This window comes from Callorhinus ursinus, unplaced genomic scaffold, assembly GCF_003265705.2.
Source record: "Callorhinus ursinus isolate GAN/ISIS: 27379988/994484 unplaced genomic scaffold, GSC_fseal_2.0 scaffold116, whole genome shotgun sequence".
NCBI classification, from domain to species: domain Eukaryota; kingdom Metazoa; phylum Chordata; class Mammalia; order Carnivora; family Otariidae; genus Callorhinus; species Callorhinus ursinus.
Genome location: NW_027397178.1, coordinates 353,974 through 376,337, shown reverse-complemented (window position 1 = coordinate 376,337; position 22,364 = coordinate 353,974). Strand labels below are relative to the sequence as shown.

Below are 22,364 nucleotides of genomic sequence, written 5' to 3'. Positions count from 1 at the left end.
CCAATAGTTCATTTTTGCCCTTGCTTCCCTTGCCTTTGGCGATGTTTCTAGGAAGAAGTTGCTGTGGCTGAGGTCGAAGAGGTTGCTGCCCGTGTTCTCCTTTAGGATTTTGATGGACCCTGTCTCACATTGAGGTCTTTCAACCATTTGGAGTCTATTTTTGTGTGTGGTGTAAGGAAATGGTCCAGTTTCCTTCTTCTGCATGTGGCTGTCCAATTTTCCCAACATCATTTGTTGAAGAGACTGTCTTTTTGCCATTGGACATTCTTTCCTGCTTTGTCAAAGATGAGTTGACCATAGAGTTGAGGGTCCATTTCTGGGCTCTTTATTCTGTTCCATTGATCTATGTGTCTGTTTTTGTGCCAGTACCATACTGTCTTGATGATGACAGCTTTGTAATAGAGCTGGAAGTCCAGAATTGTGATGCCGCCAGCTTTGCTTTTCTTTTTCAACATTCCTCTGGCTATTCGGGGTCTCTTCTAGGTCCATACAAATTTTAGGATTATTTGTTCCATTTCTTTGAAAAAAGTGGATGGTATTTTGATGGGGATTGCATTGAATGTGTAGATTGCTCTAGGTAGCATTGACACCTTCACAACGTTGGTTCTTCCAATCCATGAGCATGGAACGTTTTTCCATTTCTTTGTGTCTTCCTCAATTTCTTTCATGAGTATTTTATAGTTTTCTGAGTACAGATCCTTCGCCTCTTTGGTTAGATTTATTCCGAGTGCTTATATCTTATTTATGACCGAGTGCTTATATCTCTGGCACCCAACCCCGTGTGGAGTCTCCAAACCCAGCAGATCCCTGCGGTGCACTCCCACGCCGCTCCTCCCAGGGGGAGGAAGGGGAGTCTCCCCGGATCTGCCCTGTTGGGTCCCTGCTGGAGGAGCAGTGGCCTGTGTCCCGGATCATGGTTTATGGCAACCCCGAGCTGAGACCCTGCGCCTCGGCTCCATCTCTGCAGCTGGCTTCCCCGCTCCGATACCTGGGAGCTCTGCTGCACTCAGGCACCCCCGGTCTTTCTGTGACCCCGAGGGTCCTGAGACCACACTGTCCCAGAGAGGGTTCCACCCCCCGCTTAGCCACTGGAGCGACGTCCCTCAGCGGAGCCGACTTCCAAAAGTTCCGATTTTGTGCTCCGCAGCTCTATCACTTGCCAGAAGCGGCCGATGGAGGCCCCCTCCCCCGCCGTCTATCCTCCTGAATATCGCCTCGGATTCACTTCTCCACACGTCCTACCTTCCAGAAAGTGGTCGCTTTTCTGTCAAGAAATGAACCATTTTATGTAAAGGGAAAAAAGAAAGCTGGGCGGGGGGGGAGGATTACGCCAATGGACTGAAGTGATCCTAAAACCAAAATTCTAGCTTAGAGAGAATGAAGCCAAACTACACGGTATTTTTTTCTCCAAACAAATTTAATTCTGTTCCAGCCCCAAAGAAGGGGAAGGACCTAAAGTTTAAAAACAAAACTAAAAATTGCAAAAACAAAACAAAAAAAACAACCTATTAAAAAATTAAGCCCCCTCCCTTAGCAATAAATACTGAAATGATATATACACAGGAGGCTCAGGAAGGAGGCAAGAACAAGAACCTTGGGAACTCTCTCCCATGGCAAGATCCCAATACTTCTACCAATTCCATGCTCTTTGCCTAAAACAGAAGAGCAATGAAAGAGGCAGCAGAGCTTATACCAGGGGAGTGTGTGCCTCAGAGAGAGCTAGAACAGGATAAAAGGAGGGAAAGAAGAGACACACAGTGCCTCACAGGGCAGAGGAAAGGAAAGTCATCATCTCAAACATCCGCCCTGGCCCGGCTGAGTCCCGGGATATCATTGGTCCGGCTGCCGAGGGCCTGTGAGCTTCTCCTCTCGCGCCGACTCCTTCTTCAGCGTGCAAGTCAAGTAAGCTCATTCACACTGGGGCCGCGATGCCACTGTGGCAGCAGCCTGACTACTGGAGCCCTGAGGCTTCCCATTCACCACTAGCAGGAGGGGTGTCTCCACACGAACACTGGAAAAGCAATAGTCCTAGAAAAGACAAACGCACAGAGGTTCATGATAGATCCTGAGACGGAAGCAACTCCACACAGGGATACACCACCTGGGACTTTGTCCCCCTTCCTTCCCCCCCAGGATATACACCCCCTACCTCCATCTCACATTAAAGAAACGAAGCTGAGCTATAATTTTCCCCAAATTTTCAATCTTCAGAAGGAAAATCTGGGGCAGGTGGGATGCCAGTAATATCACAAGAATGGGACAATTCTCTGAAAAAAGACAGGTTCTGGCACAGCCTAGCCAAAGGGCACCACCAGCTTCCACACAATCTGCCCTTCCCAGGGTTTCCTGACAATTAAAACTAGATACACACAGGGGCGCCCGGCTGGCTCAGTTGGTGGAGCATGTGACTCCTGATCTCAGGGCTCTGAGTTCTAGCCCCATGTTGGGTGCAGAGCTTACTTAAAAATAAAATCTTAAAAACAAAAACAAAAACCCAGATAAACAGAGCAGCCAGTGAAAATTCTGAGAAACTCTTAGTCCAAGTGTTTGTAAGGCTCGAAATACATTTTTCATGTAAAAGCAGCACATAATGTTTCAAAGGTTTTTCCCCGGAGCTGAGAAAACTACAGAGAAACAATCGCTCACATCTACTGTTGGTACTAACTGGTACAATATTCCAAAAATAACTTGGCAATATGTATCAAAAGTCTCAGAACTCTGCACACCCTTTGGAGCCAGAATTCTACCTTAGAAATTCATTTAAGTAAATAATCCTGGATATGGACAGATATAAATTTTTTCACTACAGTGCCTTTATGACAAGGAAAAATGAGAAATAATCTAGATCTGGGGGCAGCAAATTTCTTCTGTAAAGGGCCAAGTAACAGTTTAGGCTTTGTGGGTCCTACGGTCTCTGTCACGGAACTATTCAACTCTGACACTGCAGTGCAAAAAGCAGCCACAGACAATCATGAACAAATGAGCATGGCTGGGTTCCAAAAAAAATAACTTGCAGACACTGAAATTTGAATTTCCTGGAATTTTCAGGTATCACCAATTATTCTTCTTCTTCCAATTGTTTTCATTTAAAAATACAGACACGGGGAGCCTGGGTGGCTCAAATGGTTAAGCTTCTGCCTCCGGCTCGGGTCATGATCCCAGGGTCCTGGGATCCAGTCCCGCATCAGGCTCCCTACTCAGCAGGGAGCCTGCTTCTCCCTCTGCCTCTCTCTCTCTCTCTCTTATGAATAAATAAAATCTTTGAAAAAAATAAAAAAATAAAAATAAAAATACAGACACTATTCTTGTCTCACAGGCCATACGAAATGGGCAGGGGCCAGATTTGGTCAATAGGCCACCATTTGCCAACCCCTAATCTAAATGGTGAACAAATGGTTAAATAGCGACTCATGTAAGATTTCCGTATGAAAGGAGCCAGTACAGGCAAAAAAGCTCTTAACACAGCAGCTAGCAGTCAGTTATGTGTTCAGTAAATGTTAACTATCATCATCATCTTCATCACCACCTGTGTGTGTCAATTTAAAACAATGTTGTAGAATATGTAAAAACACAGGAAATATTCACAAACATTACATATGGTATTCTTCTCATTAAAAATATACATACGAATGTGTATGTATAGATTTATGGAAAAAAAAAACTGGGGGTGTACGTCCGAAACTGCTAGAACAGTAATAACATCTGAGTGATAGTATTCCGGTCCACCTTTTAAAAAATTTTATTGAGGTAACTGGCATCTAACACTAAGTTTAAGGTGTTCAACATGTTTATTTAATATATTTATATAGTGGAATATGATGATCACCATGGTGTTAGCTAACACCTCTATCATGTCATACAATTGTCATTACTTTTTTGTCATGGGAACAATTAAGGTCTAGTCTCTTGGCAACTCTGAAGCATATAATACCATACAGTTGTCTGTAATCACTGTAGTATGCATAAGCTCTCAAGGACGTATTTATCTACTAGCTGCAAGTCTGCACCCTTAAACAGTATCTCCTCAATTTGCCCAGCCCTACAGTCCCTGGCAACAACTATTCTCTTCTCTTCTCCCAAGCTGAGCTTTATTAGATTCCATATGGAAGTGATAATCATACAGTATTTATCCTTCTCTGTCCAGTCCATGTCCATTTTTAAAATTCTTTCTGTTTACCAACAGTTTCCCTTTTTAGTAAAAAATATATATATATATATGTCATACATATGTATATCATATATATACACACATATAAAAATATGCATTTCTTTACATATTTGTTAAAAGAGACAAATTTGGCCCCACTTTCAGAGCCTATGAGCTGGGAAAAAATTCTGGCCATCACTCACTTTTCCTTTGTGCTGAATTCGGTGAAGCCGAAGGTTGGGCTCAGGAACGGCTACAGAGTCGCCAATGAGCACTCCCCAACTCTGTACCATATTATACACCATCACTGCATAGCAAGGTCCATCTGAATCTACCAGGCCAAAGGTACTGCCAGGTTAAGATGGGTTAAGGGAGGGGTGGGGAGGAAAGTGGGCAGGAAAGAAGAGCAAAAACAGTGGTTTTAAAATATCAACAAAATAAACAAATGCTTTCTCAGTTACTTATTTAGAAAACTTACAACAGGTACCATCATCCACTATGCATGTCTGAGTCCTCATCTGTCTTACGTATATAGTATCTTTGATAAAGCATATGTACAAGACTCATCAGTCACTGTGCCACACACTTGAGACATATGCATGCTGGGACCATTCAACAAATACTAATAATGAACCAGCTCAAAATGTTGCAGCTGCAACATTATTCCTGGTCTATCAATTTAATCATCACAACCTTCCAACTCTCTAACCATCACTATCAATTTCACTGAATCCCACAAACTTTCACTGAAAACCTATCATGGGTCAAGCTTTGTGCTTAGCAAGAAGACATTGATCCAGCTATGAGTGAGCTTACAGTCTAGCAGGAGTCAGACACTTAAACCATCACTTACAGGACGAGTGTAAGAGGTGCTAGAACAGACAGCTTTTCCCTCATGCTGAGTTCAGTGAGGCTAAAGGTGGGACCATGGGAACCCAGAGGGAGAAATGTTCAAAACTAGAAAGCAGGGAAGGCATCCTTGAGGAGGAGACCCTCAAACAGAATGGAAAAGGATAAAAAATTATCTGGGTTACAAAAGGAAAACTAATCATCAGTAGGAACAGAAAACCTCTGGGGCAGAATGGAAACGGGGATTAACTGGGAGGGAACACAAGAGAACTTTCTGAGGTGCTGGTAAGTAATGTGCTCTCTCTTCACAGGTGTTTGGGTTACACAGATGTATGTTAGTCAAAACTTAGCAAATGTACACTAAGATCTGTATATTTCATTCTATGTAAATTTTACATAAAAAGGAGAAAACTAAACAAATACTAAACTCTAGTTAATGACTACATGCTGAAGTATTTAGAGGAAAGTATATTGATCTCTGCAATTTACTCTGCAATGCACCAAAAATAAGCTGGATCAATGGATGAATAAGGGGACAGACAGATATGTGAGAAACCAAGTGAGATCACTGGTGGTAGAATATAGGTGGTTGGGTACGCAGATGTTCACTGCAAAATTCTTTCAATTTTGCCATGTTTGAAAAATTTCAAAATAAAATGTTGTGACGGAAAATGTGAGCTGCATCAAGAAGGAGCCAAAGGATTATCCAGACAGACACAAACTGTGTGTAAAGGCACAAAGGCATGAAAACAGCTGCTCTGGAACCTACAAAATAATGCCATGACAGGCACAGGAGGCAAAGTGGGAAAGTGAAAGAAGAGAATGGAAAGAGGCAAGCAGGGAGCAGATTATGAAGGACTTTGCATGCTAAGCTAACCTAAGAGTTCAAACTTTATCCTGAAAATAAGCACACTAGTAGGAAGGGATTTTATACAAGAAATGGCAATGCTCAGTTCTGCATCTGGGAAATATTTCTCTGCACTGTGGACCACTGGACAAAAAACAAGGAGTCAGAAGACGTGTCTGGAGAAGCAATAAGGGGCTAAATTGAGTCTGTTGAGACAGAAAAGTAGGGACTAAAAAAAAAAAATTAAAAAAAAATATATATATATAAATATATATATATATGAATGAATGACTTGGTGAGCACCACAATGCAGAAGAATGGATAATTCTAGAACAACTTCCAGAAGTCTTAATTAAGTGACTGAACAGAAGCAGTACCACTGATTGACAAGGAAGTCAGGGAGGAGAAACAGTTTAGAGAGAAAGAGAAGTGAGTAATTTTGGACATACTGAGTTAGAGATTTCTGATGGGAGTCCAAAGGTAGCTGGATATAGGAATCCAAAACTTAGAAATTGAGGCCTGGACTGGAGATACACCTGTGAGCATGGTGGGGGCAGCATGCCTTGGGTTTATATGACATCACCAAAAGACATGACCTATAAATGAGATGCGGAAGAACTGGGGCTCATGCCATCACCTAGCACACCTGAATTCATAACCAACACTGCAATCAAGCCCAGCATTCTCCTGGTGAATCCAATCAAAGCCTCAGAACCCTTCTACACAGGACGTTGGACAGCCACTGCCAAGTGGTAGAACTTGGCACCTATTTGCCATCCTGGTAAAGCGAGAAAAGTGGAAAGGAATAAAAACAGAGTCCTCCTGGAAATTAACATTTAGAAGTTTAGAAAAAGAGAAACCAGGAAGTGACAAAATATTTGTCTTCGAGGCCCCCTAGAATCCACCTTTGTCTATCTCTCCTTCTCATTCCTCTTAATTCTAGGGTCTGCTCTAGTTAACTGAACTTTTCTCAACTATCTTCTTGATCTTCCACTCATATGTCTCTAGAGAAGTCCATGGAGAAAGCTCAGGCATATAACGGGAAGTGTTTCAGTTTGGATGAAGCAGAAGGGATATGAAAGGGAACAGTGAGAGAGCAGTCAGAATGTTGTGGAGCCACACAGTGGAAGCCACAGGACCAGACACTGGTGATGCCAGGCAAAACAAATTCAGTAGAAAACAGAAAAAGGAAACCAGTCAATGAGGGTTTAGGAAGTGAGTGACGGACCAAGGAGTGATGAAACGGACTAAACCATAATTTTTCAAGAATTAAAAATTTTCTAAGTGAGGGGTGCCTGGCTGGCTTAGTCAGTAGAGTGTGTGACTCATAATCTTGGGGTTGAGAGTTCAAGCCCTGCACTGAGAGTGTACAGATTACTTAAAGAAATAAAATCTTAAAAAAATATTTTTTCTAAATGAATGTTCTTAACTCATTTCCTCTGCTAGACTGTAAGCACCTTCACTTGGATCCTTTACATTTCACTCCCTACCAAACATATAACAGATGCTCAATAAATATTTGTGGAATAACATCTAAGACAATCTCCCCATCAGGCCTTAAATTCTAACTCAAAGCTAACCTTCCAGAACTGCCTAGGGATACCTAAGTCCAAAGAGGACTGAAAACTCTCCCTCCTCCTACTTCTGTGATCATGAAAATACAAAGAGGCAGGAAAATTTCAAGGTTTCCATCTGCCTTATAAAAAAACAGCATTCAGGCACCTGGGTTGCTCAACTGGTTAAGCGACTGCCTTTGGCTCAGGTCATGATCCCGGAGTCCCGGGATTGAGTCCTACATCGGGCTCCCTGCTCAACGGGGAGTCTGCTTCTCCCTCTGACCCTACCCCCTCTTGTGCTCTCTCTCTCACTCTAATAAATAAAATCTTTTAAAAAAATAAAAATAGAAAACAGCATTCAAATTTCAGCTATGGATGTTATATTCCACAGAGCACCAAGCTCCAGAAAAAAAAAAAAAATGGGTGATGACAAAATCTAGGGAGAGATTGTGAGTCATCACCTAGACAATACCTGCTCAATGGACAGTCACAGAAGGAAGCAGAACGCACTCATCTGTGACCACTAACAACGTCCTCAACTGTCAGAGAAGGGCCAGGAAGTGAGACCCATTAGTTCAAAAGAATGAAAAAGAGGAAAGGCAAGAGAAACTCACAAGGGGACCTTCTCCTCTGTGGTGAGGCTGAACACCACCTTTCCTAGGACCACGGCACCACTGTTCACACCAGGCTGTAGGGCACTCAGTGGCTTGAGCTCCAGGGTCAACTTCTGCCCAGAGGCTGACTGGTAGCGCCCATCACCACAAGGGCCTAGATGGGCTGGGCGCAAGCTTCCCAGCATGCTCTGCAACTTTTTGGTCTTCACCTTTCCCTGCCAAAAAAAAAGGGGGGGGGGGTGGAGGAATAGTAAGAAGATTAGTCGTTCTGAGAGTCTACTCCTACCCCCACCTACCCACTTCTATAGACAGGGTCACTGCGACCGAAGCCTATCTTATTCTTACTTTATTGACCCACAGAATAAAAGCAGAATTCAGCCTTTTGACAACTTTACCTTGCTCTCAAGGAGGCTGGTTAATCTATTCAGGAACTCCAGAAGTTGCTGCTCTCGTTGCTGGGGCTCCGGCCAAGCAGGGTCAAGGACTGCAGCCCGAGAGAAGCCCTCCAGGGCCTCCCCATAATTCTCTTCATATTTATGTAACTGCACAAGAAGTAAACGAAAACCTCCCAAGTACATGTGTATCTAACACAAACTATGGCAGGGGGAGTGATGGCACAATGTGCTAGGAATCTACAGAAATGAATTGTTTCCTTCCCAGTGGCTTTCCTGCTCTACAATGAACAGCCTGAAGAAACAGTAGTGCTTTACAGCCCTCACCTTGGCTAAGGGGTCACAAACCCCAAAGATGGAATTGTTTCAAAGATACTAACTTCCGGGGCGCCTGGGTGGCTCAGATGGTTGGGCGTCTGCCTTCAGCTCAGGTCATGATTCCAGGGTCCTGGGATCAAGCCCCACATCAAGCTCCTGGCTCAGCGGGGAGCCTGCTTCTCTCTCTCCCTCTGCCTCTCCCCCCCCCCACCCACTCATGCTCTCTCTCTCTCTGTATCTCTGTGTCTCAAATGAATAAATAAAATCTTAAAAAAAAAAAAGACACTAACTTCCAAATTTGAAAATAGTTACACTGCACAGAGTGGGTCAGTCTATTTTTATATTTATATTGAACATTTCAGAAAAGTCTTCTAAACTGTCCCTCTATCCTCTGTGTACCCTCCCGCCTCCTCGGCCCCTTCCACTTTCCCGCCAGAGGCCCCATCAGATCCTAAAGTCAAACTGAGCCAGCTCTCCCTCAAAATAATGTGGCTTTCCTCCCGCAGTTTGTACCCAACCTTGTCCCTGTGAATACTCAGTTATCGTTCCAGGCTAAGACCCAGCTGTCACTCGGGTGACTTGCAGATGACCACCACCCTGCAGGTCTTACCGTTGCCCTGTTCAGATGAAGATCAGGATTGCTGCAAGCCGTCCTGTCAACCTTCTCCTACAGCGGGAGAAAAAGACCATCAGTGGAACCTGTCTCACTCTTACGGATGGCCATGCCCAACATGCCCTAGACCTCTCCCCCCTGGAAAAATCCAAAGTTTCTTCCCTGCCAAAATGTTACCTCTACCCACACTGTTATATGGTAACCACGTGAGTGGTATATTACTCAGTCCCTGACACCTCAAGGAGGTAAGGGTTTTTGTGTGTGCATGAAAACTTTCTGAAATATGATTATAATTTATCCATGCACCAGCACAAAGATAAAAGAAAAGTATAAAAGCATTCTGATAAAAAAAATTTTAATGGTGAGATAATGGTATAAATGAAGAAGGCCTAGAAGAGAAATGTCGTCAATTTAATACATTTCCTTTCCCCATGATCCCAGCTCCAGATACAGATAGAAGCATGTTTCTATATTCAAGCCCCCTTCAAACACCCGCTGAAAGTCAAATTCTGATTCTCTAATTTAAATAAATGGCCAGAAACTACATGAAAGTTCAGGCAGATGTGCTGTGAAAAAACTGCAATGTTCAGGGCTACGTTCAGCTTATTTTTCCAATTATGTTCACTGCCTAGCACATCACAAAAGTACAAACAACATGGATTAAAACTGTTTAAATGGTTGGTTTGAATATGTTTAAAAATACAGGTTTGGGTGAAGAAATTAAGAGTTAAAAGCAACAATTTAGCAGAAGCCAAATATAAAATTTTTAAAGAGCACACTATTGGGGCACCTGGGTGGCTCAGTCAGTTACACATCTGCCTTCGGCTCCGGTCATGATCCCAGGGTCCTGGGATGGAGCCCCTCACAGGGCTCCCTGCTCAGTGGGGGGGCCTGCTTCTCCCTCTCCCTCTGCCTGCCGCTCTGCCTACTTGTGCTCTCTATCTCACTGTCAAATAAATAAATAAAATCTTTATTAAAAAAGTACACTGTTACTATTTTTTTAAATGTAAACATCCACCAAAGTAAGAAATTAGACTAAAATATAATCCCTCTGCCTTCAAGTTCCCTGATGGAAAAAAGGTCAGTCCCTAAACTACAAACATGAATAGAATATTCTGCCACACAGAATAAAATAAGTAATGGTAAGTTAAAAAGCAATTCTCCATGTCAAGAGAAGAAAGCAAAAAAAGAAAGGTGAATATGAGACCCAAATAAAAACTGCTCAGAAGGCCAAGGTGAACCTTCTTATAATGAGTAATCAGGAGCTCAAGCCTGAAGGAATCCCCCATGTAAGCAGCTATTGATAGAAAAACGGCCTGAAAGGCCTAAACAAAGCATGAGCTCCAGCAGATTAATCCTGAGGAAATGATGCAGAATGGGCTATATGCTGTTTTCTATTTTAAAGCTTTTATTTTTAAGTCATCTCTACACCCAAAGTGGGGCTTAAACTCACAACCCTGAGATCAAAGGTCGCATGCTCTACCAGCCGAGCCAGCCAGGAGCCCCTACTGTTTTTGATTTTAGCCTGTGGGAAATCCAGAGCCATAGTATCTCATGGTTTATCACAGGATAGCACTTAATTTACACTTAAGTATTACAGCTTTCCTTTTTCTTTAAACATGTACACAAATATTAATAAGCATTACTTTAATATAGACTTTTTTCCCCACCACAAAAGATAAACACATTGGGATGGGCTCTGTGATTTGGTTATAAGTGCCAGTAGGAAACCTAGATAGTTCAAAGGCCTATCTAGCACTGAGGCACCCTTGCAAGTGGTTGCTAACACTCCAGTTATAAGAAGAAGTAAGTCACCTCTGTAGATACAGCTTTGCAAAACCACACACACTGGATGCCACTAATTACTGCCCATGCTGCTTGCAAAAGAGCCACGTAGAAGACTGAATGACACTCTTGCTTCTGCTGTGACCATAAATACTTACTGCTTGGGCATAGGCGCTGAGGGCTTGCTGGGAGATCTTAGGGTTCTGGCCAGTATTGAAGTAAAGAGAAAGATATGCATTCCCCAAAATATCTGAAAGAGAAACAAAGGGTTTCCGGTTCCTCCTGTAAGGGGCTTGGAAGTCACCACTCCATCCTGATGGACTGAAAAATCCACAACTCTTCTTGGATCCATAAGACAAGGAACAACACAGGGCAAACTACTACCCCTAAAACTGGAGAAAGACAGGCAAACACAGGGACTGTGGCTCACCAGGGCAGGAACTCGTGAGCCATGGTACCAGTGCTGAGGTAGGAATGCCTGAACTGGAACTGGAACTGACAAAGAGCTGGAGGGTCAGTGTGGACAAGCCTGGGAGTCAGAAACTCCAGGGGTCCCAGGCATAAGGAGGTCCCCACAATACTGTGAGATTTACCTCCAGAAGCTCAACCAGATTCCCGCAGCAAGTATCCAAGAAAAATCCCCTCATACTTCCAGCAGGTGGAAGGGGAGAAAGAACTTGTTCTGAAATATGCTAGAGCACCCTGTTCTTCACAAGGCCTGCCCTCGGGAGAAACTAGCTAACCAAAGCCTAACTAACCTGAGGAAGGAAAATATCCATCTGGCCATACCCATCCACGTGCGGGAGGGGGGACAACCAGCTGCAGCCCACTCTAGCCATCCTGCCCCACCTAAGTAAGGAAAAAAACCCAAGAAGCACAGTGGGGAGTCACCTCAGAGCCCAGATTCAAGATATAACCTATTTTGGTTACCCTCAAAAGTTTACCTGAAAGGTCCCACATCTGACAAAACCCAGTGATGACACTGTATTTGGTATACTCCAAACCTAACGGGGATAAAGAGGCAAACGCAGACCCAAAGCAGAAACCTCAACAGACTGCACAAAAGCCCTGTCTTGCTTATGTGGAAACCTAAGCGTCCTCTCTTGGATGAAAAGATCGAAGAGTTCCTAAAACAGTGGTTCATCAAAATACCTTTCAGGTTGCTTCAAAACAAAGACGCCCAGGCCTAACACTTAGAATCAGACCCAACAGCCAGGCTCCAGAAGGTTCTGGCATGTGCAGCCACGTTGAGAACCACTGCTCTAGAAACTTGCTGGAGATCTTTTAAGAGCACTCACACCAGGAGCGGCCATCGTGGACATCCATCTGCACAGCCAACTTAGCCTGTCGGACACTGTCCATGACATGACGAGAATGTTCATCTCCAGTGTCCGTCCGAAGCTGGCGAAGCACCATGGACAGGTTTTGAAGGGACACTTTGTTCTTGCACTGCAAATGGAGAAGACACATACTCAACCTTCCTGATTCTATTTCCCCTTTCCAGATCTTTTCTACCTTAATCTTCTAAATCTAATTTCTCATCTTAATTCTTACCGCCATCTACGAGGATCAACTTGGCTGTTAATTTTTCTTCACTTCTCATCTCTCCCTGAACCTGATCCCATCATCTTCCTTTCTCAGTCCCCCATCCCTGTTTTCCTCAGCCAGGTCTGCTCCCCAAATCTTCCTCCCCTCTGATTCCACTCTCCTAGTTCTAGCACAGTTCTATTCTGGTATTCATATCCCAGGGAAATTCACAGAACCAAAGGAATCTCAGCCTTCCCCATCTGTGTTTTCCAAGGGGACAGGAGATGGCTCACATGGGTCAGGGCTCCTGAGAAGCAGGTGTGGGCAGCCGCAATATCGCCTTTCTTCCAGTATACCTCACCCAGCTGGTTCCAGGCTTCCACCAGCTTGGGTTCCAGCTTCACAGCCTTTGACAGAAGCTCCTCAGCCTTAGGACTATAGTCAGGAGTCACATTCAGTGCCTTCCCAGTCAGCATCAGAACCTGTGCCTTGCCCTGGACAGAACCTAGGAGGAAAGGGAAAATGGAGGAAATGAGAAAAACCCAGGTAGTCTTACAGAGAGGACCAGGGCACTTACTCTCAAGAAATAACCCCAGGTCGGCCCTAGGAATGAAACAGTTGAAGAAACTCTTTAGGAACAAACCACTTATTGAAAGCCTACCAAAGCCACCATGCTTTCAATACCACTGAAAGCCTACCATATGCAGAGTACTAGGTTAGGTTAATAGGGTAACTAAGAAAGCATTATCCCTACCTTGAAGGGGCTTACAATCTAGTGGAGAGGACAAAGCATATTCATGGAAAATTAAAACAACAAGGGGCGCCTGGGTGGCTCAGTTGTTAAGCATCTGCCTTAGGCTCAGGTCATGATCCCAGGGTCCTGGGATCGAGTCCTGCATCGGGCTCCCTGCTCAGTAGGGAGTCTGCTTCTCCCTCTGCCCCTCACCCCACTCGTGCTCTCTCTCTCTCTCTCTCTCTCTCTCAAATAAATAAAATCTTTAAAAAAAATAAAACAACAATGAAAAGGGGCATATGGCATACACCCAATGAATGGGCTTTAGAAAGTGAAAAGGGGGGGCACCTGGGTGGCTCATTCGCTTAAGCACCCGACTCTTGATTTCAGCTCCTGTCATGATCTCAGGGTCATGAGATCAAGCCCCGCATCAGGCTCCACACCCAGCAAGAGAGTCAGCTTGGAATTCTCTCTATCCCTCTGTTCCTCCCTCAGTGACCCCACCTCCACCATGCTCGCTCACTCTCACTCTCTCAAATAAATAAATAAATCTTTAAAAAATGTTCAAAAAAAAAAAGTGAAAAGGAGAAAAGACAAGATCCTCCAGTTAAGAAAATGATATACACAAGGGCAGAGAGGCAGAAACCCATGTGGCATGTACAAGGGAGAATGGACAGTCCATCCTGAAAGGAACAAAAAGTTCCTCTGTAAGTAAGTGGTCACAGATAAGAGCAGAAGAAAGAAAAACAAACAAAAATGGAGATAAGGGAATAAAAGATAATGGAGACTTGGATACCAAATTAAAGTGTTTACACTTCAACCAGTCAACAGTAGGAATCTCTGATACTTGAGCAAAGAGGCAGACAAAAGGATTAGATTAAATGCATGAAGTAATAGTTAGAAAGATAATGGCATGGCCATTACATTATTAATTTGGAAGTAAAAGAAATTAGAGGCAGAAAGGTCAATTAAGAAGAAGAGTTTAGGGGAGTCTGGGTGGCTCAGTCAGTTCAGTGTCCATCCACCTCTTGGTTTCAGCTCAAGTCATGATCTCGGAGTCTTGAGATCGAGCCCCGAGTGGGGCTCCATGCTCAGCCAGCAGGGAGTCTGCTCCCCCTCTCCCTTTCCCTCTGCCCTTCCCCCAGCTCACACACACTCTCTACCTCTCAAATAAATAAATAAATCTTAAAAAAAAAAAATAGTTTAAGCAACAGGTATGTTCTTTTATTTCAAGGTAGTTGCTATAATCAAACTTTAGAAAACACAGTTTAGAGGACTAAAAGGTAGCCATCCTACACAGGGGCCCACAGAAGAAATACTCCGTTGTACCATCCTGTAGCAGCCACAAATAGGATACCAAAGACTTCACAGAGAGAGAGCAAAACTCTATCGCATTTCAGCGAAGGGCAGGGGGTTGCATGCTCTTTGCCACTCATACCCACTACTTCCTCCATCTGCCGCAAGGTCTTCTCCATCTCCTCCCGCACATCCTGTTGCTTCCTTCCAGCATCCTCAACACCATGTGTCTCGAAATAGCACTCTCGAAACGAATACAGCTGATCCACCAGTGCCTAGGAAGTGTAAGAATAGTACCATTAAGAGAAGAGAACGCCAGACAAGGAAATTTGAGACTAGCTAGCCATGCCAGCTCTGGTCTAGAAATACGGATCCTCTATCTCACTGAGGAATGACACACGAGGCCAGCGGATGGGTCTACGAAAATGCCACAGATCATGAAGAAAAGTAGCCAGGTCCCAGCACCACACTCGTGTAGTCCCGTGCCAGTCCCGGCCCTGTGATGATAGTTCTCTCTCCCCCCAGCCCCAACAGGGCTTCCAGTATGACTAAGCACTTCATATACCACAGTCAAGAGGAGAAAAACACTTTGCAACTTGAGATAAAACAGTTAATAAGGTAGTCCTATGCTGGGGCGCCTGGGTGGCTCAGTCGTTCAGCGTCTGCCTTCGGCTCAGGTCATGATCCCAGGGTCCTGGGATCGAGCCCCGCACCGGGCTCCTGCTCAGTGAGGAGCCTGCTTCCCCCTCTCCCACTCGCCCTGCTTGTGTTCCCTCTCTTGCTCCATCTCTGTCTGTCAAATAAATAAATAAAATCTTAAAAAAAAAAAAGGTAATCCTATGCTTCGGGTCCCCAGAGTACAAAACTTTGAAATGCACCCTTAAAACTGGACTTCCTAACAAAAACAATCATATCCCTGATTTTTCCTATGCTAGTATCTGAAAATACATGACCATTGTGACGATGATCAACATGTGAGAGCCATTGTTTTCCACGACAAAGAGATCAATTTAAGTTTGAGGATGTTGGTATTTTTACAGGATTTTGTTTCTTTAAATACTCATGGTTTTTGTTGTTTTGTTTTTGTTTTGTCAAGTCACCTTCTGGCTTTTGCCTTTGACCCAAGTAAACGTTCCCTTTCCTATTTTAAATACCTCTGTCTCTGAGTCTTCCTGTGACACCAAAGCTTTTTCTTTATCTAGTCTGAAACTGACCAGCAGCAGAAATATATAACACAATTCTGTCACATCTTAACTACCTCCACAGTACATCCTAAATCCATCTACCTGTCTCCATCCCACTAGGACTCTCCCGGACTAAATCGGCACCATTACTTGCCCAGACTGTTGCAACAGCTTCTTACCTGGTCAGCTGTTCTCTACTCTCTCATATTCTCCTCATTGTAGTCGGAATGACCTTACAAAAATGCAAATCACATCACAAACTCTCAGTTTTCCACTGTAGAAAGAATAAAATCTAACTCCTCACCACAGCCTAGAAGACGGTACAACCTCACACTACTACTCACCCTCCCCCACCCTCGCTTCTACAATACTCAAGCCACATTGGCTTTCACTGAGTTCCTCAGATCCAGCAAGCTCAATCCCCCCGTGGGGGTTTATACACGCCATTCCCTCTGCCTGGACACTCTTTCCCCAGATCTTTGCATGCCTCATTCCTCATTATCATTTAGATCTCAGTTCACTATCAACTTCTCAGAGGCTTTCCCTGACTATCCAAACTAAAGTAACCACTTCCCCTGTTAATCATACTTTATTTTTCTTCATAGTCTTTACCAGCTGAAATTATGTGACCTATACATTAACTGTCTGTTGTCTGTCTCCACCCCTAGAATGTAAGCTCCATGATGGGAGGGTCCTAATCTCCCATCTCCCGTGTTCAAAGCTATACCTGAGCACGACAACAGCGCTTGGAACACAAAAGGCTCTCATTAAAAATGTTGATTGAATGGCATAATGTATCATCCCTGTCTCTAACAAACACATATGTGCTATACTTAATTTAAAACCCTACCCAGAGGGCGCCTGAGTGGCTCAGTTGGTTAAGCGACTGCCTTCGGCTCAGGTCATGATCCTGGAGTCCCGGGATCGAGTCCCACATCGGGCTCCCTGCTCGGCAGGGAGTCTGCTTCTCCCTCTGACCCTCTTCCCTCTCGTGCTCTCTATCTCTCATTCTCTCTCTCTCAAATAAATAAATAAAATCTTTAAAAAAAAAAAAAAAACCCTACCCAGAGCAAAGAGAATGGACAGTCCCCTCTGTAGCAGCAATGTTTTCCAAATTTATTGTGTGTATTATTTTCAGGACTCAGCCTGCAGATTCCGATTTTAGAAGCTTTAGCAGAACTCAAACACCTTTTAACAAGCACCCCAGATGACTGTAATGAAAATGGTTTGTAAAACACACTTTGAGAAATATCTTTTTATGACATTCCTTCTGCCCTAAAATGACAACGAAATCCAAACGTACCACCATTCCCATGGATAGCAACATCACTCTCCTCTCCCTCTCCTCTACTCCATTCCCCCATTCCATTCCTACACCATTCCTGCCCACCCTGCCCAAGATACCCAAGCATACATGCTTAGTCCGTCTACCACAAATGAGCCCAGGAAAAGGCTGTTCCCAGTAAAACTTACAACCCAATTCCTTTTGCCCTGCAATGCGCATGGCTGTAAATCAGGAATTTTAGAGAGGGTCTCAGTGTCTGTTTCTAGTCCTGAAAGCAAATACGCAAGAAATTGTTTGGCTTTGTTGTTTTATTTTGCTGGGGTGAACATTCTTAATAATTTCTAGTCTCATGGAAAAAGCAATATATGTAAGTTACTAAAATTTAAATAAGTACATGTAAAAAATACAAAATAAAAAATGCCTCATAATCACTCCAACCTCAGAGATAACCACTGTTTAGCGTACCTCTTCAGACGTTTTTTATACATATACACAATGTTTCTAATATGGAGCCAGGATTGAGAATCTCTAATTTCAGACAGTCACACTAGGGAATGAAATTAATCTAAGTCAAGTGGAAGTAAAATAAAGCTCACACTCTATAAAAAGTGTTATTGTCTTAGTCTGCTCAAGAAACAAACAAATCTCACCAATGTTTAAACTTTTGCATTACAAGTCTTTAAGCAGCTTATAAGCCTGTCACGGGTCTAATGTTTATTCCAGACTGGGAGCACCTGACCCGCTCAGTCTGAAGAGCATGCAACTCTTGATCTCCGGGTGGTGAGTTTGAGACCCACCTTGGGTATCGAGATTACTTAAATAAATAAAACTAAAAAATAAATTCTAGGCTGTCTTAGAACACAAAGAACTGAGTTTCTGAGATTTGAGGAAAATCTTGGGCCACCGAAGGAAGGCAAAGAGCAAACAACCAATTAGTGCGTACCTACCAAGTACAAAAGACTAGTCTTAGTCACAACTGCAGTCAGCTACGAACTATGTGGAGTATGGACCCCTCGTCATCAAACCCCAAGCTGGGATTGCAAGTGTGCAAAAGAATCAAAACCGTGGAGTCCTGAGGGGAGTGACCAGGATACAAGTGGTGCAAGCTATTACTCTGCTTGTTGCCACTTTCAAAGCAGGTAAGTAGCGAAGAAACGGCCTTTGTGGGAATCAAAACAACACATGGTAATAGTTCCGGCAGATCTACTACTGTGTATACTACCTGTGAGGGGTAAATGGAGGGAGAAACAAAACAAAACAAAACAACTCCCGAAGAACATGCAAGAATAAAGTTAAGAGGCAACAAATCCTCTTCCACACAGGACTGAAACTGAGTGTACTCAGGTCAGCAGCAGGAGGTCCCAACACACGGCTGCGCTCCTCCCCTGGCCCGGGAGGCTCCCCTCTCCCACAGCCGCGGCACCCTCGCCAGTTGTTAGAGTAACCTCACTGACACATGCAGCGTCCTGCATGCGCCAAGGAATTCGCTGGTACTACATAAACGGGGCTCCCCGCTTCTTCCCGAGGAACAAAGGCACATATAGATTTTAATCTATGGGCCCACCTGCAATTTCTGCAAGACCTGGTTGACTTCCTCGTCTTCATCAGCCATCATTTCCCAGCCACTCTCGGCTTCTCCGCCCCCAACTTGGTAACCACAGAGACTCACGCCCACCCCCATCGTGGAGCCAGAGCGACATCTAGGGCACTGGAGGCTTACCTGCACCTGAGTAGAGGAGCTGGTGCGTTATGTGGGTTTGGGTTTTGAGGGTTTTTTTCATGTATCCAAACATTTTTTTTAATTAAAAAAATACATTAAAAAATACATGGACTAATTATATGTTTAACAAATTAAAATAGTGATTTCTGATTGCAAGAAAAAAACAAAAAAACAGTTTTCTTATGAGAATCACTATAAAGTTATAATGTAAATGCATTTTTTACCGTGAAAAGGCACAAAATTTCCTTATGGACAACTTGTCATTTATCCACCATGTAATATCAAATACACCTGTAATCCGTAAAGTAAATATGATTCTATTGAGGGGAAAGAGCCAAATCAAAGACATCGTTGAGGAAAAACATGTATAGTAGACTATGAACTCTACAGAGGACAAAGGCCCTAATTTTACATATTTTTAAACTCCCTAGTTCCTGACAAGGTTCTCAGAATATAGTTTCTCAGTTAATGAGTAACAAATTGACTTACTGGTTAAATTAGCAACTCTGGAGCTGCCTGACAACAGTATAAAACAAATGGATAATTCAGGAGTAACTGGCTTTTGGACTTGAATTTTAGTTATTCAAAACAACATAATTTAGTACCAAATGTTTAAACAACCATCATAATTGCTAAACTGTGAAATCAGCATTATTTATATCTGATCAACTATACAAAACTCATCAATTTTTCTTTAAAAAAAGGGGGGATAATAGAAATCCCAAAGAATAAAGGAGAGACTACTAATTAGGGGTCACATTTACTAACCTAGCACCATAATCCCAGTCTTGGGCCATCCCAAGTGGCTGGAAGGAGGAAGGGAAGCGGTCAGCATGTTGGAAAAGGGTAGTTCTTAATTTGTGGCCCATTTGTGCTCTAAGGCAACACAGATCTAGCAGAGAGGAAAATCAGTGAGGCTGGAATTTAAAACAAAAGCTTTTGGTTCAGATGGTAAGGAGTCACTCAAGAACAGCAGAATCAGTATATCCAGAAGGCAGTGCTAGAGTCTGCCTCATGAACTAGGGGGTTTCTTCTTGACATCCAAGTCCTTTAGCCAGGTGTGGTATATTGTAATTCTGAGCCAGATACATTTCAACCACATTGCCAAAAGTACATCCCAGCAGGACCTGGAGCAAGGTTATCTGCTAGGAGGGCACGAAGCATGGCTAGGAACTGGTTTTCAAGGAAGGGCACCACTGCAAACCACCTTAACCCAATGCCTGTAGCTCAGAGGCGATTCTCTATAATCACTTTTGAGTTCATAAACTTCTTTCTTTCCCAAATCATGGAAACCTCTAATATTCTCAACTTAATTGCACGTATCTTTTTGTTCTATATCTTTCTACTTATACCAAGATTATACCATCTCCCCCTGACAAAAAAGGCAGGTTAAGACAGTGTATGCCTGTGTTGTAAGTTTAAAATTTTAAGGGAAATTTAGTACAAGGGTAAGGAAATTTGTCTGGATATTTTCCAAACTTGACAGTTATTTTCTATATCAGAGGGATTTCATCATTTTGAACACACTATCTTTTTTTTCCTTTAAATTTTTTATTGTTATGTTAATCACCATACATTACATCATTAGTTTTTGATGTAGTGTTCCATGATTCATTGTTTGTGCATAACATCCAGTGCTCCTTGCAGAACATGCCCTCTTTAATACCCATCACCAGGCTGACCCATCCCCCCACACCCCTCCCCTCTAGAACCCTCAGTTTGTTTTTCAGAGTGCATCATCTCTCATGGTTCGTCTCCCCCTCCGATTTACGCCCCTTCATTCTTCCCCTCCAGCTATCTTCTTTTTCTTAACATATATTGCATTATTTGTTTCAGAGGTACAGCTCTGTGATTCAACAATCTTGCACAATTCACAGCACTCACCATAGCACACACCCTCTCCAATGTCTATCACCCAGCCACCCCATCCCTCCCACCCACCCCCACTCCAGCAACCCTCAGTTTGTTTCCTGAGATTAAGAATTCCTCATATCAGTGAGGTCATATGATACATGTCTTTCTCTGATTGACTTATTTTGCTCAGCATAACACCCTCCAGTTCCATCCACGTCGTTGCAAATGACAAGATCTCATTCCTTTTGATGGCTGCATAATATTCCAGTGTGTGTGTGTGTGTGTGTGTGTGTGTGTGTGTGTGTATGTATATATACGACCTCTTCTTTATCCATTCATCTGTCATTGGACATCTTGGCTCTTTCCACAGTTTGGCTATTGTGGACATTGCTGCTATAAACATTGGGGTGCCCGTACCCCTTCAGATCCCTATATTTGTATCTTTGTGGTAAATACCCAGTAGTGCAATTGCTGGATCGCATGGTAGCTCTATTTTCAACTGTTTGAGGAACCTCCATACTGTTTTCCAGAGTGGCTGCACCAGCTTGCATTCCCACCAACACTGTAGGAGGGTTCCCCTTTCTCCGCATCCCCGCCAACATCTGTCGTTCCCTGACTTGTTAAGTTTAGCCATTCTGACTGGTGTGAGGTGGTATCTCATTGAGGTTTGGATTTGGATTTCCCTGATGCCGAGCGACGTTGAGCATTTTTTCATGTGTCTGTTGGCCATTTGGATGTCTTCTTTGGAGAAATGTCTGTTCATGTCTTCTGCCCATTTCTTGATTGGTTGATTTGTTCTTTGGGTGTTGAGTTGGATAAGTTCTTTATAGATTTTGGATACTAGCCCTTTATCTGATATGTCATTTGCAAATATTTTCTCCCATTCTGTCGGTTGTCTTTTGGTTTTGTTGACTGTTTCTTTTGCTTTGAACACATTATCTTAATAAATCTGCTCACTCGTGATGGTATCATGGAAGCCATAACTAATAAACTAATAGTATGTCAGTACACTAATAATGCCAACATAATAATAGACTATATCTAGGACACGTAAGAAACAATGACTGTCCCTGTAAAGGGAAATGGGGACCAAGAGTCGTCAGTAGGCAAAGAAAATTCTTTTGCTGTGTACACTTTTGAATTTATCATGTGCACGTACTATTTAAAAATAAACATAATTTTTACATAAAATATTAGTTGCTTCCACATAGACTGTCTCTGAAAGATACACAAGATACTGCCAACAGTAGTTGCTTTCAGAAAAGTGAAGTGAGTGACTGGGGGACAGGGGTGAAAGGTAGACCTCACTCCATGCCTTTTTTACACCTTTTGAACTGGTGACATGTGAATATATTAAACTCTTCAATAAGTAACTTTTTCAAAGTAGCATGTAATGTCCTAAGAAATTCTCTTTATTTTTTAATTATAGCTTACTTGTATTTCAAACTGATCCCATAAACCTAACACAAGAAGCAAAGGTTCAAGGCAGAAATCATGAAGACACATAAAATTATTTCCCCACACCATTTTCCAACAAAATTTAAAACTGCATAGGGAGGAAAAATACTTTGTAATGTAATCTATAAAATCTGTGTTAACAGCTATGAACTGGGAAGAGATGTTTTAAAACTTTTAAGTCAGGAC

General features: G+C 43.0%; 1 protein-coding gene and 1 pseudogene across 1 annotated transcript; both read right to left on the bottom strand.

Moving 5' to 3' along the window:
- Positions 1 to 1,406: 1,406 nt before the first annotated feature.
- TTC5 (tetratricopeptide repeat domain 5) lies at positions 1,407 to 18,792 on the bottom strand. The gene is made up of 10 exons (XM_025884356.2): positions 18,711 to 18,792; positions 14,820 to 14,952; positions 12,942 to 13,153; positions 12,420 to 12,570; positions 11,280 to 11,371; positions 9,334 to 9,390; positions 8,409 to 8,555; positions 8,014 to 8,228; positions 4,351 to 4,495; positions 1,407 to 2,028 (listed from the first exon to the last, which is right to left on the bottom strand). The coding sequence occupies exons 1-10, from the start codon at positions 18,759 to 18,761 to the stop codon at positions 1,909 to 1,911; spliced, it is 1,323 nt and encodes a 440-aa protein (XP_025740141.1). The 5' UTR covers positions 18,762 to 18,792; the 3' UTR covers positions 1,407 to 1,908.
- A 1,086-nt stretch (positions 18,793 to 19,878) lies between these two features.
- On the bottom strand, positions 19,879 to 21,692 carry LOC112832868 (short transmembrane mitochondrial protein 1-like; annotated as a pseudogene).
- Between the last annotated feature and the right edge of the window lie 672 nt (positions 21,693 to 22,364).